Below are 12,881 nucleotides of genomic sequence, written 5' to 3' on the forward strand. Positions count from 1 at the left end.
AACCTCAGACCCTTTTTCGTCTGTCTCACTCTCAGTGCGAACATGACGTCCCTTCAGTCGCATCTTCCCGTCAAATTGATTCGTGCCTTGTATGGCATCAGTCGAGAAAAAGATCCACAAACACGAGGTCGTGTTTTAGAAGCTAGTCTCAAAGAAGTCTTACGATGGTTCACGGTGACGGCACGTCAATTACTCCAAGGAATCATTCAGATTCCTCATCAAACCTAACGCTTTTTCGATCGAAACAAAGTCGCTTTGGTCCAACTGGCCGATCCCCGCATCGACACTCAAACCAAAAAACAAATCATTTTGAAACCTGGAGGGAGCGGTACTCTAGGAGGGGTCATCATTCGCTCACTCTTAAGATGGGATCCTAATACCCCCAAAGTTATCCCCAAGACAAAAGTCCAACGAACCCCCAAGAAGAAAAAGACCAGGTCCCCAAGGAGAACTTCTCCAGTGGCAGGACCCTCCTCTGACCAGACACCACCACCACCCCGGAAAAAGAAAAGAAGCCCCCAGAAAAAGAAAAGTCCACAGAAAACTAGTCGCAAGAGAGGCACTTCGGCCAGGACGCAACCTTACACTCGCAAACCACGACCTGCCACGGCGGTGACTGCGTCTCCGGCAGCTTCACGTTTGTCCACTTCTCCGTTAATGACACCCAGAACTGAAGAGTACTTGGAGACGTTGATCACACCAAGAACTTCTCCGTTGATGACCCCCAAAAGAACTTCCACGGTGGCAGGACCTTTCAATTTAGTGGCAGTGGCTGCTGCTCACAAAGTACCTTCTCCCAAAATCAAAGTTCAAGAAAGATCGGGCATGTTACAAAGTTTACTGGATTTGTCCAAGCAAGAACTGGCTCGATTTAGTCCGTTACGTACCCGTGCACGACGTGTCATGCCTGTCCTCAAACTGATACGACGTCAAGACAATCAGTGGCGACGCGTTCCAGTATAAAAAAGGCCTGTGACCAAGTCGGGTATCAGAGTTTTTATGGTGCTCCTGAAGACTCAAAGATGTCACCCTCCAGAAAACCCCAAGGAAAGAAAAGGAAAGGACTGCCACCACGTTTAGCCAAACATGGGGACATGTTATCTGTCCTGTCCAAAGCTTCTCCACCCCTACGAAAAAAACTCATTCAAACAGCCTCCAAAGAGGTCATCGATACCATGTGCGAATGTTGTTTGAACGTTTTGAAAGGCACGATCCCTTTGTCCAAACACCAGAAACAATGCTTAAGCAAACATCGTCACGTTCTTCGCCAAATGGTTCGAAAGAAAATTCGCATTCGTCAAAAAAAGAAGATGTTAGTGCAACGTGGAGGTATTTTACCTCTCTTGTTAGGCCCCATACTGAAAGGAGTCTTGGGAACCATGTTGGGAGGACTGGTGGGAGCAAGATAAAAAGGCCTTCGGAAGTCCCAAGATCTCAGAATCGACCCCTGACAACCCCATGGAAGGACGAAAACTAGCTTTAGTGCCTTACAAACGATGGATGGAATACCATCGGTGGCAAGAACAACACACCCCGCATTTACCTCCCAATCCCCATTTGAGCGAGATGTCCCAGTTACAACACGAATTGCAGTCCTTGATGGATCGCCAAGATTTGTCCGAAACAGAAAAATCGCAAAAGTACGGTCAACTCTTGCAACGACTGCAACTCTTTCACCAGAAAGCTTTAGACGAAACAGCTCTACCCACTCTGAAAGATTTTAAGACCTTGATGAAAAGTCCAGCACCATCACCAGTACCAGTACCAGTACCAGTACCACCAGTACCCGTGACAAAGACAGAAAAGGAGAAGAAGAGGAAGGGTTTCAAACTCCACCAGAAAAAGTACGCAAGTTAACAACACCACCTACCTCCAGAATTGGATGGATTAAAAAGATGATGGCCACCCCTTCTTCCTCACAAGAGAAAAAGAAAGTGAAGACAGAAGTGAAGACGGAAGTGAAACAAGAACCGATATCCCCCGCTCAGACATCCTTCTCCTCTTCGACACCTATTGCTGGCCGCACACGCAAAGCATTGCAATCCAAGAAAATACCCCAAGAGAAAAAGAGTAGCATCCTCCAAGAGTGGGTGTCTTATTAACACACCAACCAACACAAAAAAATGGAAAAAGTCTTAGCCAGCATTTACTACGATCCCTCCCATCCTGCAGGTTACGCAGGAGTTCAAAAATTGTATCGTGCTGCCAAAACTCGACTGAAAAGTCTCCGTTTACCTCAAGTGCAACGATGGTTACAAGAACAAGCTACCTACACTTTACACAAACCCATTCGACGCAAGTTTGCCAGAAGTCGCACCCGAGTGGAAGGCATCGATCATCAATGGCAAGCCGATTTAGCCGATGTCTCTCATTTGGCCAGCTACAATCGTGGCTACAAATATTTGTTTTGTGTCATCGACGTCTTTTCCAAATTTACCTGGGTCGTGCCCTTGACTTCCAAATCGAGCAGCGAGTTAGTGCAATCCCTGCAACGGGTGTTGAAACAAAGCGGTCGTCACCCTCTTCGATGGCAAAGGGACAAAGGTACCGAATTTCTGAACCAAGCTTTCCAAAAAGAATTAAAGAAACGTTACATTCATTTTTTTACCACCGAGAATCCCGAAACCAAAGCCAGCATCGTGGAACGTTTTCAACGCACTTTGAAAGAACGCATGTGGAAATATTTTACGCAACACCACACTCTGAAGTACATCGACATCTTAACCGCACCTGGTACAAGCGTACAACCAATCTTACCATCGAAGCATCGGACGTGCCCCGCAAGACGTGACTCCCGACAACGAGGTGTTGGTGTTTGAGCGTCTGTTTGGTACGTCCCCGACGAGGGCTGTCCCCGAGAAAAGTGGAATGTTGGCCGTAGGAGATTGGGTGCGCATTGGCAAAACCAAACGCACTTTCGACAAAGGTTACTTACCTAACTGGACGACCGAATTGTTTCGCGTCACTGGACGAGTGCATGGCCGTCATCCTGCCGTCTATAAATTGGAAGACATGAACGGAGAAGTGCTCAATGGAACGTTTTATTTGCTCGAGTTACAACGTGTCACCAAAAAAGAAGACGACGTGTACGACATCGAAAGCATTCTCGAACGCAGAACCCGTAAAGTGGGCAAACGACGTGTCAAAGAAGTCAAAGTATGTTGGAAAGGATATCCACCCAGTTTCGATTCTTGGATCGACGCTTCGCAAGTCATCGACTATAAAAAGAAGTGACCATCATGCCCTTTCACACAGCAGACGCAGCTACGTCGACCACTCCTCCTTCACCTAGTTCTTCTGTGCAAGATTTACAAAAACAATCCTTGTGGGTGTGGTGTGGAGAACGTGTGCCTAAAACGCAAATCGTCTTTTTCTGCCAAATCTTCGTGGTGTATTGTGTCATCGGGGCAGCCATCGCCAATTTGAGTTTGCAACAAGGAGACAAACAATTGTGGACCATTTTATTGAGCAGTTGCATCGGTTACCTGCTTCCTAATCCCTCCCTGAAATTCACCTCGAACGGGAACCCCGGGAACCTTGTGTCCAGTGCCAGTGCCAGTCACCACTTCAATCACAACCAGAACCCCATTTTAGACGGAGACATGCCTCTGACGTCCAGTAACCCCTCGGACAGCCACAGAACTCTGGAATTATGAGTCACCAAAACCAATTTTACTTAACTTTACCCAGTGACAGTTCCATGGAGGTGTTTCCCAAGAACACGTTGTGCTGTTACACGGCCAAATTACCTCAAGCCATCCAGTTAGATCACGAAGCCCATTGGGAAGTGGCTTTAGTAGAAATGATTCACCCGACCCAAGTCCTCAATGTCCTTCCAAATCAAAATTTTTTTGATGTGGAAGTTCATGACGAGCAAATGCAACAGTGGATGGATAGCAATGTCAAATATGACAAGAAAACCCGTACACAAAAGTACACCACCTATCACTTGTTCATTCCCCCAGGCTATTATTTTAGTGGTCAACATTTGGTCAGCACCATAGCCTCCAGGTTTAATGTCGTGTTTCTGAAAGCTTTGGAGCATGTCAACAAAAGTGTCACCATGGAGTACCACAAAGCAGCTCGTCGCTTCTTGATGAAATTTGAACGGAGTAAAATCCTGTCCATTTTATTTTGTCCTGAATTGTTTGACATGTTGGGCGGAGACATGGACATGAGAAAGACCATGATCAAGAAAAACGAATTACCCATCGTTTACGACAACGAGTCTTTTAGCAAGTTATTTCGTGCCCCGGTAGAACTGAACCAAGGACTGAATTTGATGTTCGTGTATTCCGATGTGGTGGAGTACAACGTGGTGGGACACACCTCCGTACCGTTACTGCGTGTCATTCCTTTCAAAGTGGATTCTGCCACGAACACTGACGAGGAAGGTGGAAACACTTACCACGTCCACCGCGAATTTGTCCATCCTCACTATTTCCCGGTCAGCAAGTCGTATTTGGACACGATCAACATTGCTATAAAAGGAGATTTGGGACAAAATATTCCATTCACCAAAGGAAAAGTCACGGTGAAACTCCATTTTCGAAAACGGTTCTCTCACGACTCTTAAGTCATGTATCCAGTGTACCGAGGGGTTGCTCGACAGCGAGGACACGGCTTAGGAGATATGTTAAAATCGGCCTTTCGTTCGGTGGCCCCGGTGTTGAAACCGATGGTGACACGCGGATTGCACGCCTTGAAAGATGCGGCACTGACGCAAGGCAAAGAATTTCTCCAAAATGTCATCATCGACAAACAAAACCCTAAAGAAGCCTTCATGAGGGCAGGCAAAAATGTCTTGCTGCAAACGGGCAAAGACATTTTAGGCCAACGAGAAACACCTATAAATGCCCTGCACGCTACCGAGTCAGGCATTCAGCAATGACAAGGCAGAAAGAGACGACGAAGAAAACACCCTTTCACCAGACTTCAAGCGAGAAAGGCCAAGAAAAGAAGAACCGTTCGAGACTTAGACGTTTTCGATTATTGAGAAAAGAGACAAAAAAATGATGCACCGAGAATCTTGCGCTTGTTCCAAGACGGAACTGGATCTGTTTGCCATGCCCCCTACCATGATGACGATGCAAGAATCTCAGTGGGTGGAATTTCACCCCGTCTCCTCACTGACCGATTCCGCTCCCATCGAGTTTGAAATCAAAGGACAGCCCGAAGATTACATCGATCTGAATAGCAGTTACTTGTACCTGAAAGTCAAAATTCTAGATAAGACTGGAGGTGCTATAGACGATGAAGCAGTAGCTCCCGTCAACAATTTCATGCATTCCTTGTTCAGTGGAGTGGACTTGTACTTGAATAACAAACTGGTCAGTAGCAGCATGGATACTTACCCTTATCGTGCCTACCTGGAAAATCTCTTGACGTACGGAATAGATGCCAAGAACACTCATCTCAATGCCTGTGTGGTATGGGAAGCTGACGAACCTACCAAGTTTGAAATATTGGAAACTGATGAAAAGAAAGACAACAATGATGGATTTGTAGAACGAAGAAAGAGAATCACGGGAGCCGACACAAGTTTAGAACTGATGGATCGTTTGCATTTGGACATGTGGTTGCAAGAAAAGTATTTGCTGAACGGGGTGGATGTCCGCCTGAGACTGAATCGTAGCAGTGCCGCTTTCCATTTGATGGCTCATAGTGACGGTTACAAAACCAAAATCCTAGAAGCCAGACTCTACGTACGCCGTGTGGAAGTGTTACCTAAAGTGGGAACCGACATCAGTCAGACGTTAAGCAGAACGACCGCCAAGTATCCCATACGACGCGTGGAAGTGAAAACCTTCACCATTCCCAAGGGACAGCGATCCATGATCGAAGATCATCTGTTCCAAGGACAGTTACTCAAACGTTTGATCGTTGGTATCGTCGAGAATACAGCCTTCAACGGAGCTGCCGAAGAAAATCCTTTCTACTTTCAACACTTTGGCGTGTCCAAAATCGAAGTCAGTCGCGATGGCAAGACCTTGTGTACCCGACCTTTCGAACCTGACTTTACCAAGAAGAATTACTTGAGATCGTACTTGTCCCTGTACGAAGCCACCGGACAGTTAGGAACCAATACCAGTCACGGCATTACGTACGAGGATTATGCAGGAGGCTACGCTTTGTGGGCTTTCGATTTCACTCCAGACCAAGGCAGCGACGAGGGACATTTCCACCCTATAAAATCGGGCCAGATTCGTGTGGAAATTCAGTTTAAAGACCGAGACCCTGATGAAACGGTGAACGTCATCCTGTATGCAGAATTCGATAATACCACAGAAATCAACAGTTTGAGAGAAGTCATCCTAGATTACTAGAAACCATGGAAGACTGTTATCCCTCTTTACCTAGAGGAGAAACTTTAAAGATGGAATGTGATTAGACTGTGGAAAAAAAATGTTGTGTTTTGAAAAAAATTGTTTGATGTTATGATGTTGGATTATTGTTAAAAATGTTAGAGTTGTTGTTTAGTGTTAAGTGATTTTTGAATAAAAAATGTTGTGTTTTGAAAAAAATGCCTTTGTCTTTTGTTTAGCTATAAGAATGTTGGATTGATGCTCTTTCATTTCTTACTATCCCTCTCATGACACTCACTAAACGTTGCGACTCAAAAACCGTGTGGGGGATGTTTTCCTTCACGTCCGCGCTTTGACTTTAAGAACCGGGTTGTTTCTAGTCTAACCATCCATTGTCGACTCATCCTCCTAAGAAGATGTGCTCCAAACTAGCTAAACTCAACGAAGCCTACGTGAATTTGCATAGGGTCAGACACAGTCTGATACCGAAGCCAGAAGAAATAGAGAATGTGAGAATGTTAAAAATCACTGAAGACCTGATAGAAGAGCTCTTCAGAGAAGAAATGAACAGGGAGAAAGAAGAATGGACAGAGAAGTACAGACTTCAGAGACAGCAGCAACAGCAGCAACAACAGCAGCAGCAGCAGCAACCTGAACCTGACAGAGGCTTTGTCGATTGCCGTATCGACACCAAAGAGTTCTTCTTTTCTTTCCGAAGAAGCAGACCTATCGCCAGAAAGTCTATCCTCAGAGGACATCGCATTCTTAGAAACTAAAAAAAGAATGCCATAGCAAACAAAAAAAAGAGCCCTTTTCAGGGCTACCCCAATACTCTAGAAAAGAAATAACGATCGATTTGCCAATGTGTGTAGGTAGAGTAGCGTGAAAATAAACACTAACTCTTTTTTAAAAAATGTGAGGGTATGTGTTTGTGTGTTAGTAAGTGCTTAAGTAAGTTGGTATGAATAGTAGATTAAAATCATGTTTTTTTGGTGTTTGAGGTGTATATTTGGAGTTAGATTGGATTGCTTTGCGTATGTGGATAGTCTATTGAAGTGATTTATAAAAAAATTTAAAATAGTGATGGGTAGCATAAAAAAGTGAGTGAGTGTTTCTTTTAGGTCCGCGCGTTGTTGTTTTTGGTCATGATGTAGGTAACATCAATTTTATGTTTTTTTAAGGGGATGTTTTCCTTCACGTCCGCGCTTTCACTATAAATTGAAACTCGCTGGGCAGTCTAGCTACCCTTGTTGATTGATCAACACCAAAAATGAACACGAGACTGTCTAAACTGTTGCAACTTCATGTGCATCTGGAATATGCCAGGCGCCTGTTGAATGAACTGGCCGCGGAAGCCATTGTGGAGGAGGGAAGGATAAGAGAGGAGGAGGAAAGAAGAAAAAAAGAAGAGGAGGAGAGAAGATATAAAGAAGAAGAAGAAGAGGAAAGAAGATACAAAGAGGAGGAGAGAAGAAACAAAGAAGAGGAGGAGGAGAAGGAAAAGAAGAGAAGAAGAATAAATTTCAGAATCCCAGAGAGCGAAAATTGGGATTCTGAAGCGACATATCCTGCCTCTGCTCTCTCCCCCAAAAAAGTAAAAAGTAACTGGGGGATAAGATGTGTATGTGGCGCCAGGCCTGGAAGGTGCCACCATTAACCAGGTGTCCATGAAGTTCCAAAAAACAGCCCTTTTCAGGGCTACCCAATACTCTAGAAAAGAAATAACCATCAATTTGCCAATGTGTAGGTAGAGTAGTGTGAATATAAACACTAGCTCTTTTTTAAGATAGTGTGAGGGTATGTGTTTGTGTGTTTGTGTTTGTGTGTTTGTGTTTGTACCCGCTCACGTACGATTGTGTGGATAGTAGATTATGGATTTGTTTATCGTTTCTTAGCGTATGTGTTTGTGTGTTTGTGTTTGTGTGTTTGTGTTTGTACCCGCTCACGTAAGACTGTGTGGATAGTAGATTATGGATTTGTTTATTGTTTCTTAGCGTATGTGTTTGTGTATTTGTGTTTGTGTGTTTGTGTTTGTGTGTTTGTGTTTGTACCCGCTCACGTACGATTGTGTGGATAGTAGATTATGGATTTGTTTATTGTTTCTTAGCGTATGTGTTTGTGTATTTGTGTTTGTGTGTTTGTGTTTGTGTGTTTGTGTTTGTACCCGGTCACGTACGATTGTGTGGATAGTAGATTATGGATTTGTTTATTGTTTCTTAGCGTATGTGTTTGCGTATTTGTGTTTGTGTGTTTGTGTTTGTGTGTTTGTGTTTGTACCCGCTCATTGAGTCATCCACCCTTGTGTCTTCCATGATGTTTAGGACGGACATGCTCATGTATGTCAGGTCCAAGTGGACTGTTGTTGATAGGACAGATACTAGTCAATGGATGAGGAGAGTTTACATAGAAAGACAAGGATGTCTCAAGAGGGTACTTGTGTATGGACCGGTAGTTAGAAGGAGTTTAAGAAGAAGAAGAAGAAGATGTGACAGATGCCATCTATGTTAATATTAATATTAACATAAACCCAAAGGCCCTTTTCAGGGCCAGCCATATTTCTCGAAAAGAGATAGCCTTTCCATTGCCTACCCCTTTTCTAAATTTAAATTTAAATTTAAATTTAAAAAAACTTTTTAAAAAAAAAAAAATCCCATATTCAATTCCCCTTGTCCCTAGACAAACCCAAACTCTATTCCCATGTTAATTTCCCTTGTCCCTAGACAGACCCAAACTCTATGTTAAATTCCCATTGTCCCTAAAGTGGCCCAGCGTTTTTCTCCATGTTAAATTTCCATTGTCCCTAGAGTTGCCCAGGGGTGTTTTTAATGCTAAGTCCCATTGTCCCTATGGTGGCCCACTTAACTACTGAGGTCATTGTTAAGACTGGTCGGCCTGGTGTCAGGATAATGTGATTGGGTGGGAAATCATGCTACATGTCTGCGGCATGATGCCCCAAGTGCTATAAATCACTATAAACTGTCACACTGCAGACATCGTATTGATATAACTGAAAAATTGTTAAAGCTACGTTAAAAATCCAAATCACACACACACACACACACACACGTCCTCACTCTCTATCTCTCCGTTAGGATTAACAGATCTTAAAATGTGTCAAAACTGTTGAATTTCTAGTAGTTATTTTTGTAATCAACCCGAAGACGCTGTCAAGAATGCATAAAAACGAACTTCAAATAAAACAATGCATGCTTCAAGTATTAACTTTTTTACAATCAGTTTTTGGGGCTCCGAGTGGCCAAGTGGTCTAAAGCGATCTCCGGTACGGATCACTGCCATCTCAGCTCTGTCTGCGTGGGTTCGAGCCTCAGATTCGGCCAATGTGGGTATGCGAGAAAGCCTGCCAGTAGCTTCTCGTGTGTCGGTGGTTCTTTCCCGGGTTCTTCGTCCACCATTAATACTGGCCGCCATGTATAGCCTATTGTGTGCCGAAAAATGGCGTTAAACCCTACATCATCAACTACAGCAACAATCAGTTTTCCACATGAATCATACAGTGACTAAACTGAGATGACCTGTTGCTATTCGATATTATGTGTCATTCATACAGTATCCATCGTATGCCTATTGCACAACAATACAAAATGGTCTCTAGATTTAGTATAGTAGTAAGTTTGCTTAACTGTTATGACAATCATAGTCATGTCTGATGGAGAAATCAGGCATTGATTAGTGTCGATTGCAAACAAAATTAAGTGACACAATATTGACTGCAAGCTTGCCAACACAGATAAAGTCCAGTTTGAAATAAGAAACAAACATAAATAGAAATAAAAATCTTTACAAATAAACTGACAATCATTAAAATCTGTTGTTTGATGATGTTACGTTCTATGTCTGTTGCACCGTTGTGTCAAGTTTCTTCCGAGGTCCACCCCAGCATTGTTCATTACATCAATTCGTGCAAGAAATATGCTAACGAGAATAATGATCTCTTAATTTTCATATGAAAAACAGTAATTAGTTTATAAAGAACACAACAGGAAGTATTCTATGTACATTGTAAATATATAAAATGTTGATGTTCTAAAATTATTGTACAATTTCCGATTTTCTTTTGATTGATCTAGAAATGCAGCCGTTAATCGCAATGACACAGAGTGGAGAAACAAATAAATGCAAATCGAAGGTATTTTTCTTTTAACTGAAAGACATATGTAGTAAAAAGTAAAATCTAGGAGTTGATATAAGGAAATATTTCATTAGTGAAGTGGAAACATTTTGCATTTTCACTCGTTTCGACCAACGGTACACATTTTACAAGAAATAGTCATCAGTAATTATAGTAATAAATTAATTCACCTCTCATAACAATGCAGTCTTTCCACTACACTTGTCAAATATTTTCCTTATATCTAATCCCAAAAAAAACCAGAAATCGTCTATTTATGTCAGCTTTCTATGTCTCAGTCAGTTTAAATATTCCATGAATATGAATTGAATTCATTTCTGCGGTAACATTGTACAGTACTGCGACATATTGTACAATGTTAAATGAATTTAATAGATAGATTGCAGAAAATAGAGATATAAAAATAGAAAAGTCAAACAATAAGATAAAAAGTCAGAAATAATTGTTTGTTTTGAATAATAATAATGTGTGTGTGTGTGTGTGTGTGTGTGTGTGTGATTGGGATTTTTAACGTAGCTTTAACAATTTTTCAGTCATATCGCTACGATATCTGCAGTGAGGCAGTTTATAGTGATGTCTTGCACTGGGGCATCGTGCCGCAGACATGTAGCATGATGTCTCACCCAGTCACATTATCCTGACACCAGACCAACCAGTCCTAACACTAACCTCTTAATGCTGAGCAGCAAGCGAGGCAGCTGTTAGTACCATTATTGTAAGTCTTATTGAATAATAATAATAATAATAATAATAATAATAATATGTGTGTATATGATTTGATTTTTAACGTAGTTTTAACAATTTTAGTCAAATCGTTACGATATCTGCAGTTTGGCAGTTTATAGCGATGTCTAGCACTGGGACATCATGCCACAGTCATGAAGAATAGTGTCCCACCCATTCACATGATCTTGACAACAGGTCGACCAGCCATCGACTAGTATTTTAATGCTGAGCGCCAAGCGAGGCAGCTGCCAGTACCATTTTAATAAGTCTGACTCGGCCGGGGTTTGAACCCGCGAATTCCAGCATCCGAGGGGGACGCTCTGGACCACCGGAACGGTATTAATAATAATAATAATAAAATCATCATTATCGTCATCATCATCATCATCGTTATTGTGAATATCAGTATCAACATTAATATAATGCATCAGCTACCGAAGTCTATCCAACGAAGACAAAAACCAAGTTCCTGTGTTCTATTTCATTCTGAAATATCTGTACACAACAATTTTAATTAAACAATCAACGATTTTAATTACTCACTTAACTGTATCATAGATGATAAATCTGTATGAAACTCACCGATCCATTAAGATCTATAATCCTAAATTTTACTGATAAAACACCGATGGAAGGAAGCTGTATGTTTCTTCTGTGCCTATTTGTTTTTTTTTTTAAAAAACCCACATCCTTTCTAATGTTTGTATCTGTAAATTTACACTCCTTTTGCTTACACCTGATTTAGATAGGTATGCAATTCTGTACTGTGGCCGTAGCAGGAAAAAGGAAATATATAGACCTTTAAATAACGTAACAGTATACTAGAACATATACATATGCGTTTGTTTGGTATGCTTACCCAGAACGCCTCAACAAAGTGGGTGTGCCTGGTCATGACGTCCTTTCTATCCTAGACTCTGTGGGCAACACAGCGTTTGAATGAAGTCGAACGTGTTGAAGTGATTGTTAACCCGATAAAAATGGGGAAGTTTTATTCGCTATCATCCTTTTACATTGTACTGAGGTGAACATGTCAACACGAGGATGTACTCGTCATACACTCAATAGTTTCAATACAATACAGTTGTAAAGACTTAAGTCCATTGTGTAAAGGCATAATGGACCCATGTTGCCCGTTAATCGCCCTGTGGACCTGGGATGCTCATTCATCGCCTTATAACAGCAAAGGAAATAGATCGTTTGCATGAGATTTGAACGAGTTGATTTGCACGGTTCCTGTGCAATTTTAATGCAGACATATTGCAAATAATACACAAAATCATTTGAAAACCGTATCAAATTGCGAAGTCATTCATTCGTTATACTGAAAAGTTTACGCAGAAAGTAATAAGACGAAAGACATTGACTCAAAGTCAAATTTACTTAAATAAGGGGTCGCATCAACCTACTGACAGGCATAAGTAAAGAAACAAGCTGAACGGCATGCAAATGTGAACAGAAGAGACCCTCTAGAATAGACAAACATTGATAGTTTTCGAAAGACACATAATAGCTGGCGATAAGTAAAATATTTGCTGCAAAATAAAACGCATGCATTGTAAATAAGCATTTTACCCAATCCATTTCAGACTCTCAGTACGTATGTATGTATGTATGTATGTATGTATGTATGTATGTATGTATGTATGTATGTATGTATATAGGTATGTAAGTAGAGTGTGTGTGTGTGTGTGTGTGTG

At 41.8% G+C, this 12,881-nt stretch overlaps 1 protein-coding gene across 3 annotated transcripts in view; it reads right to left on the reverse strand.

The window, feature by feature from the left end:
* The window catches only part of LOC149775753 (proline-serine-threonine phosphatase-interacting protein 1-like), an 87,466-nt gene extending 75,124 nt beyond the window's left edge, over positions 1-12,342 (reverse strand). For 2 of the 3 annotated variants that reach the window (XM_089943082.1, XM_089943080.1), the window contains exon 1: positions 12,041-12,340. In XM_089943082.1, coding sequence (XP_089799208.1) covers positions 12,041-12,076 — 36 coding nt within the window. In that variant the 5' untranslated portion in view covers positions 12,077-12,340. Of the gene's footprint in view, positions 1-12,040 lie in introns of all 3 variants that reach the window. The other variant, XM_089943081.1, reaches the window with a different exon arrangement.
* Between the last annotated feature and the right edge of the window lie 539 nt (positions 12,343-12,881).

The sequence above is a fragment of the Sinohyriopsis cumingii genome, chromosome 19 (assembly GCF_028554795.1).
Source record: "Sinohyriopsis cumingii isolate HCF-2022 chromosome 19, ASM2855479v2, whole genome shotgun sequence".
Lineage (NCBI taxonomy): Eukaryota > Metazoa > Mollusca > Bivalvia > Unionida > Unionidae > Sinohyriopsis > Sinohyriopsis cumingii.